This window comes from Cinclus cinclus, chromosome 31 (genome assembly GCF_963662255.1).
Source record: "Cinclus cinclus chromosome 31, bCinCin1.1, whole genome shotgun sequence".
Lineage (NCBI taxonomy): Eukaryota > Metazoa > Chordata > Aves > Passeriformes > Cinclidae > Cinclus > Cinclus cinclus.
The window spans coordinates 2,170,082-2,190,558 of NC_085076.1; the positions used below are offsets into that span (position 1 = coordinate 2,170,082).

Sequence of the window (20,477 nt, forward strand, 5' to 3'; positions counted from 1 at the left end):
GGGAAAAATCCAGGAAAAATCCAGGATAATTCCCTTAAAAATCCCTTAAAAATTTAGGGAAAAATCCAGGAAAAATCCAGCAAAATATTGGGAAAAATCCTGGAAAAATTGGGGAAAAATCCTGGAAAAATCCCCTAAAAATCCCATAATAAATAAGGAAAAAATCCAGCAAAAAATTGGGAAAAATCCAGGAAAAATCCGGGAAAAATCCAGGATAATTCCCTTAAAAATCCCATAAAAATTTAGGGAAAAATCCAGGAAAAATTTGGGAAAAATTTGGGAAAAATCCTGGAAAAATTTGGGGAAAATCCAGGAAAAATTTAAGGAAAAATCCAGCAATGACAGATCCAGATTTTTTGGGGGAATTTTCCAAAAAAAATTCCAGGACTCACCTCAGAATTCCAGGTGGATTTGGGGCCCCCTCCGGAATTTTCCAGGGATTCAGGAGAATTTTCCAAGCTGGGAAATTCCAGGAATTCCGAGAATTCCGGGAATTCCAAGGGGCGCCTCATGCTCGGATCCTGCTGGGAAAAAATTCCCAAAATTCCCAAATTTTCATTCCCAAATTTTTCCCATTCAGGACTCAAGGGAAAAATTTTTTTTGGGGAATTCATTGGGAATGAGAATTTTGGGAATGCTGAAAATTTTAGGAAAAAGAAACAAGTCCAAAATCCCAACCCCAAATTCCCAAAATTCTCAAATTTTCCCCAAAAATTCCCCCGGGTCTCTCCCCAAAATTCCCAGAATTCCCAAAATTCCTGGAATTTCTGGGAAAGGATTTGGGAATTCCGGAGGGATTTGGGATCCCTCAAAAATCGATCCAGGAAGAGGAAAAAATTCCGGGAATTTTGGGAATTTTTGGGAAAGGATTTGGGAATTTTGGGGAGGGGTCCTGAGGGGAAAATTTGGGAATTTTGGGAAAGGATTTGGGAATTCCAGAGGGATTTGGGATCCCCAAAAATCGAAACAGGAAGAGGAAAAAATTCCGGGAATTTTGGGAATTTGGGGAAGGAGGGACCCGGGGGAATTTTGGGGAAAATTTGGGAATTTTGGGAAAGGATTTGGGAATTTTGGGGAGGGGTCCTGAAGGGAAAATTTGGGAATTCTGGGAAAGGATTTGGGAATTTTGGGGAGGGGACCTGAGGGGAAAATTTGGGAATTTCGGGAAAGGTTTTGGGAATTTTGGGGAGGGGACCTGAAGGGAAAATGTGGGAATTTTGGGAATTTTGGGGAGGGGTCCTGAGGGGAAAATTTGGGAATTTATGGGAAAGGATTTGGGAATTTTGGGGAGGGGTCCTGAGGCGAAAATTTGGGAATTTCTGGGAAAGGATTTGGGAATTCCAGAGGGATTTGGGATCCCCAAAAATCGAAACAGGAAGAGGAAAAAAATTCCGGGAATTTTGGGAATTTGGGGAAGGAGGGACCCAGGGGAATTTTGGGGAAAATTTGGGAATTTTGGGAAAGGATTTGGGAATTTTGGGGAGGGGTCCTGAGGGGAAAATTTGGAAATTTTGGGAAAGGATTTGGGAATTCCAGAGGAATTTGGGATCCCCAAAAATCGATCCAGGAAGAGGAAAAAATTCCGGGAATTTTGGGAATTCTGGGAAAGGATTTGGGAATTTTGGGGAGGGGTCCTGAGGGGAAAATTTGGGAATTTATGGGAGAGGATTTGGGAATTTTGGGGAGGGGTCCTGAGGGGAAAATTTGGGAATTTCTGGGAAAGGATTTGGGAATTTTGGGGAGGGGTCCTGAGGGGAAAATTTGGGAATTTCTGGGAAAGGATTTGGGAATTCCAGAGGGATTTGGGATCCCCAAAAATCGATCCAGGAAGAGGAAAAAAATTCCTGGAATTTTGGGAATTCTCAGAATTTGGGGAAGGACGGACCCAGGGGAATTTTGGGGAAAATTTGGGAATTTTGGGAAAGGATTTGGGAATTTTGGGGAGGGGTCCTGAAGGGAAAATTTGGGAATTTCTGGGAAAGTATTTGGGAATTTTGGGGAAAGGTTCTGAGAGGAAAATTTGGGAATTTTGGGAAAGGATTTGGGAATTCCAGAGGGATTTGGGATCCCCAAAAATCGAAACAGGAAGAGGAAAAAAATTCCGGGAATTTTGGGAATTTGGGGAAGGAGGGACCCAGGGGAATTTTGGGGAAAATTTGGGAATTTTGGGAAAGGATTTGGGAATTTTGGGGAGGGGTCCTGAGGGGAAAATTTGGAAATTTTGGGAAAGGATTTGGGAATTCCAGAGGAATTTGGGATCCCCAAAAATCGATCCAGGAAGAGGAAAAAATTCCGGGAATTTTGGGAATTCTGGGAAAGGATTTGGGAATTTTGGGGAGGGGTCCTGAGGGGAAAATTTGGGAATTTATGGGAAAGGATTTGGGAATTTTGGGGAGGGGTCCTGAGGGGAAAATTTGGGAATTTCGGGAAAGGATTTGGGAATTCCAGAGGGATTTGGGATCCCCAAAAATCGAAACAGGATGAGGAAAAAAATTCCTGGAATTTTGGGAATTCTCAGAATTTGGGGAAGGACGGACCCAGGGGAATTTTGGGGAAAATTTGGGAATTTTGGGAAAGGATTTGGGAATTTTGGGGAGGGGTCCTGAAGGGAAAATTTGGGAATTTCTGGGAAAGTATTTGGGAATTTTGGGGAAAGGTTCTGAGAGGAAAATTTGGGAATTTTGGGAAAGGATTTGGGAATTCCAGAGGGATTTGGGATCCCCAAAATCGAAACAGGAAGAGGAAAAAAATTCCGGGAATTTTGGGAATTTGGGGAAGGAGGGACCCAGGGGAATTTTGGGGAAAATTTGGGAATTTTGGGAAAGGATTTGGGAATTTTGGGGAGGGGTCCTGAGGGGAAAATTTGGAAATTTTGGGAAAGGATTTGGGAATTCCAGAGGAATTTGGGATCCCCAAAAATCGATCCAGGAAGAGGAAAAAATTCCGGGAATTTTGGGAATTCTGGGAAAGGATTTGGGAATTTTGGGGAGGGGTCCTGAGGGGAAAATTTGGGAATTTATGGGAAAGGATTTGGGAATTTTGGGGAGGGGTCCTGAGGGGAAAATTTGGGAATTTCGGGAAAGGATTTGGGAATTCCAGAGGGATTTGGGATCCCCAAAAATCGAAACAGGATGAGGAAAAAAATTCCTGGAATTTTGGGAATTCTCAGAATTTGGGGAAGGATGGACCCAGGGGAATTTTGGGGAAAATTTGGGAATTTTGGGAAAGGATTTGGGAATTTTGGGGAGGGGTCCTGAAGGGAAAATTTGGGAATTTCTGGGAAAGTATTTGGGAATTTTGGGGAAAGGTTCTGAGAGGAAAATTTGGGAATTTTGGGAAAGGATTTGGGAATTCCAGAGGGATTTGGGATCCCCAAAAATCGAAACAGGAAGAGGAAAAAAATTCCGGGAATTTTGGGAATTTGGGGAAGGAGGGACCCAGGGGAATTTTGGGGAAAATTTTGGAATTTTGGGAAAGGATTTGGGAATTTTGGGGAGGGGTCCTGAAGGGAAAATTTGGGAATTCTGGGAAAGGATTTGGGAATTCTAGAGGGATTTGGGATCCCCAAAAATCGATTCGGGCGGGTGGGAAGATCCCGAGAATTCCGGGAATTTTGGCAAAGAGATCCAAAAAAATTCAGGAAAACGATCCCGAACTTTTTGGTTTTTTGTATTTTTTTTTTAAGGGGAAAAGATCCCGGATCGTTTTCTTTTTATTTTTTTTTTTTAAATTTAACTATTTTTTGGGGGGGGGGAAGGAGTGGAAAAAAAAAAACCAAAAAAATTCTGGAATTTTCTTGAATTCCGTTTTTAAAACGAACGAAAGAAATAAATTAAAAAAAAAAAATAAAAATAAAAATAAAAATAAATCGCGGGAGTTCCCGGAAGAAACAAAAACAAAGGCCCGGGAATTCCTGAGGGGTGAGGGGGGGGGGGGGGGGGGGCAGAAAAAACAAACTCCGGAATTTCTTGAGGGAAAAACTCCGGAATTTCTTGAGGGAAAAACTCCGGAATATTTTTTTTTTAACGATGGGGGAGGGGAATGATCCCGGATTTTTTTTGTTGTTTTGGTTTTTTTTTGTTTTGGTTTTTTTTTGGGGGGGGGGAATGATCCCGGAATTTTTTTTCTTTTTTAAAAGTGTTTTTTTTTTTTTTTTTTTTTTTGAGGTGGGTGGGGGTTGGGGGTGGGGGTGGGGGGGAATTCGGGGTTTTCTTACCGCGGTTTCCGGGAGCTCGGCCCAGCCCTGGAGCTCGTTCATGGCCCCTCCGCCACTTCCGCCTCACCTGAGGCAGGTGGGCACGCCCACTCAAGCCACGCCTACTCAGGCCACGCCCACTCAGGCCACGCCTATAATGGCGGGGGTGTGGGAGAGGTTCGCGCTGATTGGCTGCGCCCCCCCTTTAGGCCACGCCCACTAGCGCTGCGTCATGCCCATATTTGGTCATGGCTATATATGGCGGTGAGGCCACGCCCACGCGGTGAGGCCACGCCCACAAAACGGGGTTGGGGTTAAAATGGCGGGGGGGGGGGAAATTTGGGGATTAAAAATTGAGGGGGGAAAATTGGGATAAAAAAGGGGGGGAAAATGGGATTAGAGTGGGGGGAAAGTGGGGGGGAATGGGGGGAAAAGGTGGGGGGAAATCGGGATTAGAGTGGGGGAAAAGTGGGGGGAAATGGGGAAAAAAGTGGGGAAAAAATGGGATAAAAGTGGGGGAAAAATGGGATTAAAGTGGGGGAAAAGTGGGGGAAAATTTGGGAAAAAATGGGATAAAAGCGGGATTAAAGTGGGGGAAAATGGGGAATAAAGTGGGGAAAAAATGGGATTAAAGTGGGGTAAAAGTGGGGGGAAATGGGGAAAAAATGGGATAAAAGTGGGGGGGAAATTGGGGTAAATTAGGGGGAAATTGGGATAAAAGAGGGTGGGAATTGGGGGAAAAGGGGAGGAAAAATGGGATTAAAGTGGGGGGAAAGAGGGGGAAAAAGTGTGGGAAAATGGGGCGAAAAGTGTGGAAAAATTGGGATAAAAGTGTGGGAATATGGGGGGAAAAGTGTGGAAAAAAGTGGAGAAAAAAGTGGGGAAAAACGGGATTAAAGTGGGGGGAAAGTGGGGGGAAATGGGGAGAAAATTGGGATTAAAGTGGGGGGAAATTGGGATTAAAGTGGGGAAAAAATGGGGAGGAATGGGGAAAAAATTGGGATTAAAGTGGGATAAAGGGGGGGGAAGAGGGGGAAAATTAGAGGAAAAATTGGGATAAAATTGGGATAAAAGTGGGGGGAAATTGGGGAAAAAGTGGAGTGAAACAGGGATAAAAGTGGGATAAAAAATGGGGCAAATATCGGGATAAAACTGAGGGAAAATTGGAATGAAATCGAGATAAAACAGGGAAAAAAGTGGGATAAAAGTGGGATAAAAGTGGGATAAAAGTGGGATAAAATGGGGATAAAATCGGGATAAAAGTGGAATAAAATGGAGATAAAGGTGGGATAAAAGTGGGATAAAATCGAGATAAAAGTGGGATAAAATCGGGATAAAAGTGGGATAAAAGTGGGATAAAATGGGATAAAATCGGGATAAAATGGGATAAAATCGGGATAAAAGTGGGATAAAATGGGATAAAATCGAGATAAAAGTGGGATAAAATGGGGATAAAATGGAGATAAAAGTGGGATAAAATCGAGATAAAATTGGGATAAAATCGGGATAAAATTGGGATAAAATCGGGATAAAATTGGGATAAAATCGGGATAAAATTGGGATAAAAGTGGAATAAAATGGAGATAAAAGTGGGATAAAATGGTGATAAAATTGGGATAAAATAGGGATAAAATTGGGATAAAATGGAGATAAAATGGGGATAAAATGGAGATAAAAGTGGGATAAAATGGAGATAAAATGGAGATAAAATGGAGATAAAGTGGGATAAAATCGGGATAAAATGGGATAAAATGGGATAAAAGTGCGATAGAACTGATATAAAACTGGGCAGAAAGCCGAGCCAGGGCGTGCCCGGACTGACCTGAGTCACGGGCAAAGCGTGCCAGGGACACACCTGGGAGGGCCCGAACCTGAGCCAGGTGACACCAAACCTGTGCCAGACCTGAGCCAGGTGACACCGAACCTGAGCCAGGTGACACCGAACCTGAGTCAGACCTGAGCCAGGTGACACCGAACCTGTGCCAGGTGACACCGAACCTGAGCCAGGTGACACCGAACCTGATCCAAACCTGAGCCAGGTGACACCGAACCTGAGCCAGGTGTCACCGAACCTGATCCAAACCTGAGCCAGGTGACACCGAACCTGATCCAAACCTGTGCCAGGTGACACTGAACCTGAGCCAGGTGTCACCGAACCTGATCCAAACCTGAGCCAGGTGACACCGAACCTGAGTCAGACCTGAGCCAGGTGACACCGAACCTGAGCCAGGTGTCACCGAACCTGATCCAAACCTGTGCCAGGTGACACCGAACCTGAGTCAGACCTGAGCCAGGTGACACCGAACCTGTGCCAGGTGACACCGAACCTGAGCCAGGTGACACCGAACCTGATCCAAACCTGAGCCAGGTGACACCGAACCTGTGCCAGGTGACACCGAACCTGATCCAAACCTGAGCCAGGTGACACCGAACCTGTGCCAGGTGACACCGAACCTGTGCCAGGTGACACCGAACCTGATCCAAACCTGAGCCAGGTGACACCAAACCTGTGCCAGGTGACACCGAACCTGATCCAAACCTGTGCCAGGTGACACCGAACCTGATCCAAACCTGAGCCAGGTGACACCGAACCTGAGCCAGACCTGAGCCAGGTGACACCGAACCTGAGCCAGGTGACACCGAACCTGTGCCAGGTGACACTGAACCTGTGCCAGGTGTCACCGAACCTGAGCCAGACCTGTGCCAGGTGACACCGAACCTGAGTCAGACCTGAGCCAGGTGACACCGAACCTGTGCCAGGTGACACCGAACCTGATCCAAACCTGTGCCAGGTGACACCGAACCTGAGCCAGGTGACACCGAACCTGATCCAAACCTGAGCCAGGTGACACCGAACCTGATCCAAACCTGAGCCAGGTGACACCGAACCTGAGCCAGGTGACACTGAACCTGTGCCAGGTGACACTGAACCTGTGCCAGGTGACACCGAACCTGAGCCAGACCTGAGCCAGGTGACACCGAACCTGATCCAAACCTGTGCCAGGTGACACCGAACCTGAGTCAGACCTGAGCCAGGTGACACCGAACCTGTGCCAGGTGTCACCGAACCTGATCCAAACCTGTGCCAGGTGACACCAAACCTGAGCCAGACCTGAGCCAGGTGACACCGAACCTGAGCCAGGTGACACCGAACCTGTGCCAGGTGACACTGAACCTGAGCCAGGTGACACCGAACCTGTGCAGGGTCCCCCCCGGGTGGTGGCACTGGGGACACCCAGGGGACACCAGGGACTGGAGTGGCACCTGCTGGGGCACGGGCACCGCCCTTCTGGGGGGGGGACACCTGGGCACACCTGGGGGACATCTGGGGACACCTGGGCACACCTGGGGGACATCTGGGGACACCTGGGGACAACTGGGGGACATGGGGGGACACCTGGGGGACATTGGGGGGGATATCGGGGGGACACCTGGGGGACACCTGGGGACACCTGGACACACCTGGGGGACATCTGGGGGACACCTGGGGACACCGAGAGCGGCACCCGAGAATTCCTGCCTGAGAATTCCCCAATCCCACCCAGGAATTCCCACCCAGAATTCCCAAAAAAATCCCTGAGAATTCCCGCCCAGAATTCCTGAGAACTCCTGACCATTCCCACCCAAAATTCCCAACAATCCCCGCCCAGAATTCCCTGAAATTCCTCAGGGTTGACACCCAGGATTCTCAAAAATTCCCCCCCCCCAAATTCTCGAGAATTCCCCAAAATTCCCAACAATTCCCACCCAGAATTTCCCAAAAAATTCCAGAAAATTCCCACCCACAATTCCAGAGAATTCCTTAATATTCCCACTGAGAATTCCCAAAAAATTCCCATCACAAATTCCTGATGTTTCCCACCAAGAATTCCTTAAAAATTCCTGAGAATTCCCACCCAGAATTCCCAAAAAAATTCCTGAGAATTCCCACCCAGAATTCCCAAAAAATTCCAGACCCCACTGCCATTAAACCACTGGATTTTATTCCAAACATCTTCGGGAGGAGCCAAATCCCAGCCCAGGGCTGATCCCGGCTGGAATTCTGGGAATGATCCGGGCTGGAATTCTGGGAATGATCCCGGCTGGAATTCTGGGAATGATCCCAGCTGGAATTCTGGGAATGATCCTGGCTGGAATTTTGGGATGGATCCCAGCTGGAATTCTGGGAATGATCCCAGGGTTCAGTTGATCCCTGCCTCAATCCCGGCTCCGGCGTTCCCAGAATTCCCAGAATTTTTGGCATTCCCATTTTTTTTTAGCAGGTGGGGACTGATCCTGGGGTGACCCCGGAGCCAATCCCGGGTCGGGACCGATCCCGAAGCCAATCCTGGAGTCGGAATTCCTGACGTTCCCGGCGTCGGTTCCCAATGGAATTCCTGGCATCGGTTCCCAATGGAATTCCCGGCGTTCCCGGCGTCGGTTCCCAATGGAATTCCCAGAATTCCCGGCGTGGGTTCCCAATGGAATTCCCGGCGTGGGTTCCCAATGGAATTCCCGGAATTCCCGGCATCGGTTCCCAATGGAATTCCCGGAATTCCCAGCGTGGGTTCCCAATGGAATTCCCGGCGTGGGTTCCCAATGGAATTCCCGGAATTCCCGGCATCGGTTCCCAATGGAATTCCCGGAATTCCCGGTGTTGGTTCCCAATGGAATTCCTGGTGTCGGTTCCCAATGGAATTCCTGGAATTCCTGGTGTCGGTTCCTGGAATTCCTGGCGTGGGTTCCCCATGGAATTCCTGGAATTCCCAGCGTGGGTTCCCCATGGAATTCCTGGAGTTCCCGGCGTGGGTTCCCCATGGAATTCCCGGAATTCCCGGTGTTGGTTCCCAATGGAATTCCCGGTGTTGGTTCCCAATGGAATTCCCGGTGTTGGTTCCCCATGGAATTCCCGGCGTTCCCGGCGTGGGTTCCCAATGGAATTCCTGGTGTCGGTTCCCAATGGAATTCCTGGAATTCCTGGTGTCGATTCCCCATGGAATTCCTGGAATTCCCAGCGTGGGTTCCCCATGGAATTCCCGGCGTCGGTTCCCAATGGAATTCCCAGAATTCCCAGCGTGGGTTCCCCATGGAATTCCCGGCGTTCCCGGCGTGGGTTCCCAATGGAATTCCTGGTGTCGGTTCCCCATGGAATTCCCGGCGTGGGTTGCCCATGGAATTCCCGGAATTCCCGGCGCTCTCAGCAGGAGCTGGCCTGCAGCCTGGCCTGGCCGAGCAGGGAGGCGATGGAGGCCGATCCCGATTCCTCGTCCGAGCTCGGAGTCTCCTCCCGCGGCGCCGATCCCGCGGCGCGGCGCCTGCCCGGACACGCCCCGGGGTGGCAAAGGGAAGGGGTTTTCTAGTTCTGCTTTTCCTGGAATTTTTTCTTGGAATTCTGGGATTCCCCCTCCACTTCCCGCCGCTCTTCACCCTCCCCCACGGAATTCCGGAGGTTTCCGTGGAATTCCCTACACACCCCCCCGGCCCCCCCCCCCCCCACCGCCCCCCCCGATTTTTGCCCGTGGAATTCCCAACTTTTTCCGTGGAATTCCCGCTCTATTTCGGCAGAATTCTGGAATTTTCCCTGGAATTCCCAGCCTTTTTCCCCATGGGATTCCCAACCTTTTCCCCATGGGATTCCCAAACTTTTCCATGGAATTCCCGCTCTATTTCCACAGAATTCCAGAATTTTCCATGGAATTCCCAGCCTTTTTCCCCACGGAATTCCCAAACTTTTTCATGGAATTCCCGCTCTATTTCCACAGAATTCCAGAATTTTCCATGGAATTCCCAGCCTTTTTCCCCACAGAATTCCCAAACTTTTCCATGGAATTCCCGCTCTATTTCCACAGAATTCCAGAATTTTCCCTGGAATTCCCAACCTTTTCCCCATGGAATTCCCAACCTTTTCCCCATGGAATTCCCGCTCTATTTCCAGCAGAATTCCAGAATTTTCTGTGGAATTCCCAGCCTTTCCCCCCTGCAATTTTGGGAATATCCCCCTGGAATTCTGGGACATTTCCCCCCTGGAATTCTGGTATTTTTCCCCCTGGAATTCTGGGAATTTTTTCCCATGGAATTTTGGGAATTTTCCCTGGAATTCTGGGACATTATCCCCTGGAATTCTGGGACTTTTTCCCCCTGGAATTCTGGGATTTTTTTCCCGCAGAATTTTGGGAATTTTCCCTGAAATTCTGGGACATTTTCCCCTGGAATTCTGGTTTTTTTTTCCCGCAGAATTTTGGGAATTTTCCCTGGAATTCTGGGACCTTTTCCCCTGGAATTCTGGGACCTTTTTCCCTGGAATTCTGGGACATTTTCCCCTGGAATTCTGGGATATTTTTCCCGCAGAATTTTGGGAATTTTCCCGTGGAATTCTGGGATTTTCCCCTCTGGAATTCTGAGACCTTTTCCCCTGGACTTCTGAGATTTTCCCCCCTGGAATTCTGGGATTTTTCCCTCTGGAATTTTGGGATTTTTCCCTGGAATTCTGGGACATTTTCCCCTGGAATTCTGGTTTTTTTTCCCCGCAGAATTTTGGGAATTTTCCCTGGAATTCTGGGACCTTTTTCCCTGGAATTCTGGGACATTTTCCCCTGGAATTCTGGGATATTTTTCCCGCAGAATTTTGGGAATTTTCCCTGGAATTCCCTTACCAGGCCTCCTTTTCCTTGGCTTTCAGGCTCCTCTGGAGCTGCTCGTTCAGTTCCTGCTGCTCCTCCAGTTCCCTCTGGAATTTTTTCCGGGAATTTTCCAAGCGCTCGATTTCCTCCTCGGCCTCGTCCAGCTGCCGCTTCAGAGCCTTCACCCGCAGGTTCAGCTGGGAATTCCCAAAAAAAAAAAGAATTCCCAAAATTCCATGGGGGATTCGGGAGCGGCATCGCTCACGGGTTTTTTTTTTAGGGATTTTGGTTTTTTTTTTTTTCGGGGGGGGCTTTTTAAAAGGTTTTTATGGATTTTTAAAGGGAAATTTTTTTCAAAAAAAAGGAATTTTTAAGGAATTTTACAGGAATTTTCGATTTTTTTCCCGGATTTTCTCGTGATTTTTCCCAATTTTTTTTTCCCAGGATTTTCCTGGAATTTTTCTGTGATTTTTTTCCCAAGTTTTTCCTGGATTCCCCCACAAATTTTTCCGGGATTTTTTCTGATTTTTTTCTGAGATTTTTTCCTGTGATTTCTGAAGGGATTTTTTTTCCGGGATTTTCTGAGATTTTTCTGGAATTTTCCTGTGTTTTTTGTTTTTTTTTTTTTCCCCCATGATTTTTTCCCGAATTTTCCCCAAATTTTTCCGTGTTTTTGTTGGGATTTTCCCAGAATTTTTCTGGAATGTTCCTGGATTTTTTCCCAGAATTTCTCCAGGATTTTCTCAGAAATTATTCCAGGATTTTTTGGGAATTTTTCTGGGATTTTCCTGTGATTTTTGAATGGATTTTCCCGGAATTTTCCCGTGATTTTCCCAGGATTTTCCTGTAAATTTTCTGTGTATTTTCCCAGAATTTTCGCGTCAATTCTCCCAAATTTTCCCAGGATTTTTCCCAAATTCCCCCCAAATTTTTCCAGGATTTTCTGAGATTTTTCCAGGATTTTTCTGTGATTTTTCCATTATTTTTTCCGGCATTTTTCTGTGATTTCCCCCCAATTTTCCCTGGATTTTTCCCGAATTTTCCCTGAATTTTTCCAGAATTTTTCTGTGATTTCCCCGTGATTTTCCCATGATTTTCCTGGAATTTTCCTGTGATTTTTGAAAGGGTTTTTCTGTGATTTTTCCAGGATTTTTTCTGTGATTTTTCCAGGATTTTTTTCTGGCATTTTCCTGTGATTTTCCCCAAATTTTCCCAGGATTTTCCCAGGATTTTCCTGCGATTTTCCCGGGATTTTTCCATGACTTTTCCCAGGATTTTCCCGGGATTTTTCCATGACTTTTCCCAGGATTTTTCCCCGAATTCTCTCAGGATTTTCCCAGGATTTTTCCATGACTTTTCCCAGGATTTTTCCAGAATTTTCCCGTGATTTCTCCTGCGATTCTCCCAGGACTTTCCCCCAAATTCTCCCAAGATTTTCCCCAAATTTTCCTGTGATTTTCCCCAGATTTTTCTGTGACTTTTCCCAGGATTTTCCCGGGATTTTTCTGTGACTTTCCCTAGGATTTTCCCAGGATATTTCCAGAATTTTCCTGCGATTTTCCCAGGATTTTTCCGTGACTTTTCCCAGGATTTTTCCAGAATTTTCCTGTGATTTTTCCATTATTTTTTCCCAGATTTTTTTATGTGAGTTTTCCCCAAATTCTCCCAGGATTTTCCCAGGATTTTCCTGCGATTTTCCCAGGATTTTTCTCTGACTTTTCCCAGGATTTTCCCGGGATTTTTTCCGTGACTTTTCCCAGGATTTTTCCCCAGATTCTCTCAGGATTTTCCCAGGATTTTTCTCTGACTTTTCCCAGGATTTTCCCGGGATTTTTTCCGTGACTTTTCCCAGGATTTTTCCCCAAATTCTCTCAGGATTTTCCCAGGATTTTCCCATGATTTTCCCAGGATTTTCCCGGGATTTTTTTCCGTGACTTTTCCCAGGATTTTCCCAGGATATTTCCAGAATTTTCCTGCGATTTTCCCAGGATTTTCCCGTGACTTTTCCCACGATTTTCCCCAGAATTTCCCTCGATTCTCCCCCCCAACCCCCGGAATTTTTCTCCGGGATATTTTTTTTTTTTTTTTCCCGAATTTCCCCGGGAATTCTGCGGCCCCACCTGGTCCCTTTGGCCGCTGCTGCTCTGCCGCTCTTCGTCCATCTGCAGCTGCAGCTCCTTCATCTTCCTCTCCAGCTTCCGGCTGCACGACAGCAGCGCGCTCTTCTCCCTGCCCCAGTAAAGGAAACGGGGTTTTACTGGGATTTACTGGGGTTTAGTGGGGATTGGAATTTGTAATGGGGTTTAATGGGGTTTGGAATGGGTTTAATGGGGTTTAATGGGGGTTAATGGGGGTTAATGGGGTTTGGAATGGGGGTTAATGGGGTTTAATGGGGTTTAATGGGGTTTAATGGGGTTTGTAATGGGTTTAATGGGGTTTGTAATGGGTTTAATGGGGTTTAATTTGGTTTGTAATGGGTTTTTACTGGGATTTACTGGGGTTTAGTGGGGATTGGAAATGGGGGTTAATGGGGGTTAATGGGGTTTGGAATGGGGTTTAATGGGGTTTAATGGGGTTTAATGGGGTTTGTAATGGGTTTAATGGGGTTTAATTTGGTTTGTAATGGGTTTTTACTGGGATTTACTGGGGTTTAATGCGGTTTAATGGGGGTTAATGGGGTTTGTAATTGGTTTTTACTGGGATTTCCTGGGGTTTAATGGGGTTTGGAATGGGGTTTAATGGGGTTTAATGGGGGTTAATGGGGTTTAATGGGGTTTAATGGGGTTTAATGGGGTTTGCAACGGGGTTTAATGGGATTTAATTGGGTTTGTAATGGGTTTTTATTGGGATTTACTGGGGTTTGCAATGGGGTTTAATGGGATTTACTGGGGATTACTGGGATATAATGGGGTTTAATGGTGTTTGTAATGGGATTTACTGGGGTTTACTGGGATTTAAAGGGGTTTAATGGTGTTTTACTGGGATTTACTGGAATTTAATGGGGTTTTACTGGGGTTTACTGGGGTTTAATAGGGGTTAATGGGGGTTTAAAAAACTGGGAATTTGGGAATTTGGGAATTCAGGAATTTAGGGAATTCAGGAATTTGGGAATTGCGGAATTCGGGAATCGCGTAATTCGGGAATTGCGGAATTCGGGAACTCGGGAATTTAGGAATGCGGGAATGTAGGAATTCGGGAATCACGGAATTTGGGAATTCGGGAATCGCGGAATTTGGGAATTCGGGAATCGTGGAATTCGGGAATCCCAGAATTTGGGAAGTCGGGAATCGTGGAATTTGGGAATTCAGGAATTTAGGGAATTCAAGAACTTAGGAATTCAGGAATTGCAGAATTTGGGAATCGCGGAATTTGGGAATCGCGGAATCCAGGAATTGCAGAATTCGGGAAATGCGGAATTCGGGAACTTGGGAATTTAGGAATTTGGGAATTGCGGAATTTAGGAATTCGGGAATCGCGGAATTTGGGAATTCAGGAATTTAGGGAATTCAAGAACTTAGGAATCCGGGAATCGCGGAATTTGGGAATTCAGGAATTTAGGGAATTCAAGAACTTAGGAATCCGGGAATCGCGGAATTTGGGAATTCAGGAATTTAGGGAATTCAAGAACTTAGGAATCCGGGAATCGCGGAATTTGGGAATTCTTTGGGATCGGTTTCCAGCACCTCTCCTCAGCCTGCAGCTGCTCCCGCAGCTCCTCCAGTTGCGATTCCAGCTGGGAATTGCGGCCGCTCCCGGGGCGCTGCTGCTCCTCCAGCGCCGCCAGCCGCGAGCGCAGCTCCTTGTTCTGGAACGTTCCGGCATTTCACCGGGATTTTCCCAGGATATTCCCAGGATATTCCCAGAACTTCCCTGGAATTTCCCCAGAATTTTCCCGGGATTTTCCCAGGATATTCCCAGAACTTCCCTGGAATTTCCCCCAAATCTTCCACAGAATTTTCCCGGGATTTCCCCCAAATTTCCCGGGATTTCACCGGGATTTTCCCAGGATATTCCCAGGATATTCCCAGAACTTCCCTGGAATTTCCCCCAAATCTTCCCCAGAATTTTCCCGGGATTTCCCCCAAATTTCCCGGGATTTCACCGGGATTTTCCCAGGATATTCCCAGGATATTCCCAGAATTTCCCTGGAATTTCCCCAGAATTTTCCCGGGATTTTCCCAGGATATTCCCAGAATATTCCCAGAACTTCCCTGGAATTTCTCCAGAATTTTCCCGGGATTTTCCCAGGATATTCTCAGAATATTCCCAGAACTTCCCTGGAATTTCCCCAGAATTTTCCCGGGATTTTCCCAGGATATTCCCAGAATATTCCCAGAACTTCCCTGGAATTTCCCCAGAATTTTCCCGGGATTTTCCGAGGATATTCCCAGGATATTCCCAGAACTTCCCTGGAATTTCTCCAGAATTTTCCCGGGATTTTCCCAGGATATTCCCAGAATATTCCCAGAACTTCCCTGGAATTTCCCCAGAATTTTCCCGGGATTTTCCCAGGATATTCCCAGGATATTCCCAGAACTTCCCTGGAATTTCCCCCAAATCTTCCCCAGAATTTTCCCGGGATTTCCCCCAAATTTCCTGGGATTTCACCGGGATTTTCCCAGGATATTCCCAGAATATTCCCAGAATTTCCCTGGAATTTCCCCAGAATTTTCCCGGGATTTTCCCAGGATATTCCCAGAATATTCCCAGAACTTCCCTGGAATTTCCCCAGAATTTTCCCGGGATTTTCCCAGGATATTCCCAGAATATTCCCAGAACTTCCCTGGAATTTCTCCAGAATTTTCCCAGGATTTCCCCCAAATTTCCCAGGATTTCACTGGGATTTTCCCAGGATATTCCCAGAACTTCCCTGGAATTTCCCCCAAATCTTCCCCAGAATTTTCCCGGGATTTTCCCCAAATTTCCCGGGATTTCACCGGGATTTTCCCAGGATATTCCCAGAATATTCCCAGAACTTCCCTGGAATTTCTCCAGAATTTTCCCGGGATTTTCCCAGGATATTCCCAGAATATTCCCAGAACTTCCCTGGAATTTCCCCAGAATTTTCCCAGGATTTTCCCAGGATATTCCCAGAATATTCCCAGAACTTCCCTGGAATTTCCCCAGAATTTTCCCGGGATTTTCCCAGGATATTCCCAGGATATTCCCAGAACTTCCCTGGAATTTCCCCCAAATCTTCCCCAGAATTTTCCCGGGATTTCCCCCAAATTTCCTGGGATTTCACCGGGATTTTCCCAGGATATTCCCAGAATATTCCCAGAATTTCCCTGGAATTTCCCCAGAATTTTCCCGGGATTTTCCCAGGATATTCCCAGAATATTCCCAGAACTTCCCTGGAATTTCCCCAGAATTTTCCCGGGATTTTCCCAGGATATTCCCAGAATATTCCCAGAACTTCCCTGGAATTTCTCCAGAATTTTCCCAGGATTTCCCCCAAATTTCCCAGGATTTCACTGGGATTTTCCCAGGATATTCCCAGAACTTCCCTGGAATTTCCCCCAAATCTTCCCCAGAATTTTCCCGGGATTTTCCCCAAATTTCCCGGGATTTCACCGGGATTTTCCCAGGATATTCCCAGAATATTCCCAGAACTTCCCTGGAATTTCTCCAGAATTTTCCCAGGATTTCCCCCAAATTTCCCAGGATTTCACTGGGATTTTCCCAGGATATTCCCAGAACTTCCCTGGAATTTCCCCCAAATCTTCCCCAGAATTTTCCCGGGATTTTCCCCAGATTTCCCGGGATTTCACCGGGATTTTCCCAGGATATTCCCAGAATATTCCCAGAACTTCCCTGGAATTTCCCCAGAATTTTCCCGGGATTTTCCCAGGATATTCCCAGAATATTCCCAGAACTTCCCTGGAATTTCTCCAGAATTTTCCCGGGATTTTCCCAGGATATTCCCAGAATATTCCCAGAACTTCCCTGGAATTTCCCCAGAATTTTCCCGGGATTTTCCCAGGATATTCCCAGAATATTCCCAGAACTTCCCTGGAATTTCCCCAGAATTTTCCCGGGATTTTCCCAGGATATTCCCAGGATATTCCCAGAACTTCCCTGGAATTTCCCCCAAATCTTCCCCAGAATCTTCCCGGGATTTCCCCCAAATTTCCCAGGATTTCACCGGGATTTTCCCAGGATATTCCCAGGATATTCCCAGAATTTCCCCGGAATTTCCCCCGAATCTCCCCCAGAATTTTCCCAGGATTTCCCCCAAATTTTCCAGGGATTTCCCAAAAATTTCCCGGGATTTTCCCGGGATTTTCCCAGGATATTCCCAGAACTTCCCCAGAATTTCCCCAGATTTTCCCTGATTTTCCCCAAATTTCACCGGGATTTTCCCACAATTTTCCCAGGATATTCCCTAAATTTCCCCTGAATTTCCCGGGATTTCACCGGAATTTTCCTGGAATTTCCCAGAATTTCTCCTGAATTTCCCCAGATTTCCCCCGAATTTCCCTGGAATTTTCCCTGGATATTCCTGGAATTTCCCCGGAATTTTCCCCGAATTTCCCGGGATTTCCCCGAAATTTTCCCAGGATATTCCCAGGATTTTTCCGGGAATTTTCCCACCTTTTTTCCCAGGATTTTTCCTGGCATTTTTCTGGAATTTTTCCAGGATTTTCCCGGGTATTTTCCCACCCTTTTTTCCTGGAATTTTTCCCAGGATTTTCCCAAATTTTTTTCCCAATCTCTCCCTGGCATTTTTCCAGTGTTTTCCCAAGATTTTTCCAGGATTTTTCCAGGCTTTTCCCAGGATTTTTCCAGGATTTTTCCAGGTTTTTCCCGGGATTTTTCCAGGTTTTTTCCCCGGACTTTTCCTAGATTTTTTCCCAGGATTTTCCCAGGATTTGTCCAGGAATTTTTCCTGGAATTTTCGCAGGATTTTTCCAGGATTTTTTTCCCAATCTCTCCCTGACATTTTTTTTTCCAGGTTTTCCCCGGGATTTTCCTGGCATTTTTCCAGGTTTTACCCAGGATTTTTCCAGCATTTTTCCCAAAATTTTTTTCCCAATTTTTTTTTTTTTCCCTGCTATTTTTCCAGGATTTTTCCCAGATTTTTTTTTTTTTTTTTTTATTTTTTCCCGGGATTTTCCTCACCTGCCTCTCCAGGGAGGATTTGTCACATTCCAGGTCCTGGCGGCTCGACCGTTCCTGGAGCAGCTCCGCCCTCAGCTGCTCCACCTGCCAAAAAAAAAAAAAAAAAAAAAAAAAAAAAAAGGGAAAATTTGGGAATTTCCGGCATTTTCCCAGCATTTCCATGGATTTTCTAGAATTTTCCATGGATTTTCCAGCATTTTTCCCTGATTTTTTGTGGTTTTTTTTTCATTTTTTAAATTTTTTTAAGGATTTTTTTTGTGTTTTTTTTTTTTTCCCGCCCCCCCCCCCCCCCCCCCCAAGATTTTTCCGTGGTTTTTCGTGGATTTCCATCAAAAATTCCCAAATGAGAAAATTTCCCCCCCCGCCCCCAAATCCACAAAAAAATCTGGAAAAAAATCGCTCCTAAAAAAAAAAAAATAAAATAAAAAAAAAAAATCCCCCCAAAAATCCTGAAAAAATTTCCCACAAATTCACATAAAATTCACAAGAAATTCCCAGAAATTCTCCCACAAACTTCCCAAAAAAAATCCTGAAAAAATTCCCCCAGAATTCCCAGAAAAAAACACCAAAAAATGAATTAAAAAAATAATTTAAAAATTAATAAAAAATTCCCCAAAAATGGAATAAAGAAATCATCAAAAATTGAATAAAGAATCACCAAAAATTGAATTAAAAAATCCCAAAAAATTGAATTAAAAAATCACCAAAAACTGAACTAAAAATCCCCAAAAATTGAATAAAAAAATCACCAAAAATTGAATTAAAAAATTGCTAAAAGTTGAATAAAAAATCACCAAAAATTGAATAAAAAAAATCACAGAAAACTGAATGAAAAAAACCCAAAAATTGAATAAATAATCCCCAAACATTGAATTTAAAAATCCCCAAAAATTAAATAAAAAAATCCCCAAAAATTCCCAAAAACATCAGCAAAAATTGAATAAAAAATCCCCAAAAATTGAACTAAAAAATCCCCAAAAACTGAATTAAAAAATCCCCAAAAATTGAATTAATAAATCCTCAAAAATTAAATTAAAAATTCCCCAAAAATTAAAATAAAAAATCCCCAAAAACTGAATTTAAAAATCCCCAAAAATTGAATTAATAAATCCCCAAAAATTCCCAAAAAAATCAGCAAAAATTGAATTAAAAAATTACTAAAAACTGAATTAAAAAATCCCCAAAAACTGAATTAAAAAATCCCCAAAAACTGAATTAAAAATCCGCAAAAATTAAATTAAAGAATCCCCTAAAATTAAATTTAAAAATCCCCAAAAGTTCCCAAAAAAAATCCCCAAAAATTGAATTAAAAAATCCCCAAAAATTGAATTAATAAATCCCCAAAAATTCCCAAAAAAATCAGCAAAAATTGAATTAAAAAATTACTAAAAACTGAATTAAAAAATCCCCAAAAACTGAATTAAAAAATCCCCAAAAACTGAATTAAAAATCCCCAAAAATTAAATTAAAGAATCCCCTAAAATTAAATTAAAAAAATCCCCAAAAGTTCCCAAAAAAAATCCCCAAAAATTGAATTAAAAAATCCCCAAAAATTGAATTAATAAATCCCCAAAAATTCCCAAAAAAATCAGCAAAAATTGAATTAAAAAATTACTAAAAACTGAATTAAAAAATCCCCAAAAACTGAATTAAAAAATCCCCAAAAACTGAATTAAAAATCCCCAAAAATTAAATTAAAGAATCCCCTAAAATTAAATTAAAAAAATCCCCAAAAGTTCCCAAAAAAAATCCCCAAAAATTGAATTAAAAAATCCCCAAAAATTGAATTAATAAATCCCCAAAAATTCCCAAAAAAATCAGCAAAAATTGAATTAAAAAATTACTAAAAACTGAATTAAAAAATCCCCAAAAACTGAATTAAAAAATCCCCAAAAACTGAATTAAAAATCCCCAAAAATTAAATTAAAGAATCCCCTAAAATTAAATTAAAAAAATCCCCAAAAGTTCCCAAAAAAAATCCCCAAAAATTGAATTAAAAAATCCCCAAAAATTGAGTTAATAAATCCCCAAAAATTCCCAAAAAAATCCCCAAAAATTGAATTAAAAAATTACTAAAAACTGAATTAAAAAATCCCCAAAAACTGAATTAAAAAATCCCCAAAAACTGAATTAAAAATCCCCAAAAATTAAATTCAAGAATCCCCTAAAATTAAATTAAAAAATCCCCAAAAGTTCCCAAAAAAAATCCCCAAAAATTGAATTAAAAAATCCCCAAAAATTGAGTTAATAAATCCCCAAAAATTCCCAAAAAAATCCCCAAAAATTGAATTAAAAAATTACTAAAAACTGAATTAAAAAATCCCCAAAAACTGAATTAAAAAATCCCCAAAAACTGAATTTAAAAATCCCCAAAAATTGAATTAAAAACCCTAAAAAATCTCCAAAAAATCACCGAAAATCCCCAAAAAATCACCGAAAATCCCCAAAAAATCACCGAAAATCCCCAAAAAATCACCGAAAATCCCCAAAAAATCACCGAAAATCTCCAAAAAATCACCGAAAATCTCCAAAAAATCACCGAAAATCCCCAAAAAATCACC

The 20,477-nt window shown here is 44.0% G+C and overlaps 2 protein-coding genes across 2 annotated transcripts in view; one reads left to right on the forward strand and one right to left on the reverse strand.

Annotated features, from left to right (window-relative positions):
* Nucleotides 1-4,418, forward strand: part of CGN (cingulin) — a 32,150-nt gene extending 27,732 nt beyond the window's left edge. Inside the window, exon 9 of the mRNA XM_062511256.1 lies at nt 4,293-4,418. Within this exon, the coding sequence (XP_062367240.1) occupies nt 4,293-4,418 (126 nt within the window). The remainder of the gene's footprint in view (nt 1-4,292) is intronic.
* A 4,934-nt stretch (nt 4,419-9,352) lies between these two features.
* Nucleotides 9,353-20,477, reverse strand: part of POGZ (pogo transposable element derived with ZNF domain) — a 37,302-nt gene continuing 26,177 nt past the window's right edge. Inside the window, exons 13-17 of the mRNA XM_062511258.1 lie at nt 17,917-17,997; nt 14,478-14,599; nt 12,915-13,023; nt 10,828-10,991; nt 9,353-9,489 (exon numbers count right to left, since the gene is read on the reverse strand). Of these exons, the coding sequence (XP_062367242.1) occupies nt 9,372-9,489; nt 10,828-10,991; nt 12,915-13,023; nt 14,478-14,599; nt 17,917-17,997 (594 nt within the window). The 3' untranslated portion in view covers nt 9,353-9,371. The remainder of the gene's footprint in view (nt 9,490-10,827; nt 10,992-12,914; nt 13,024-14,477; nt 14,600-17,916; nt 17,998-20,477) is intronic.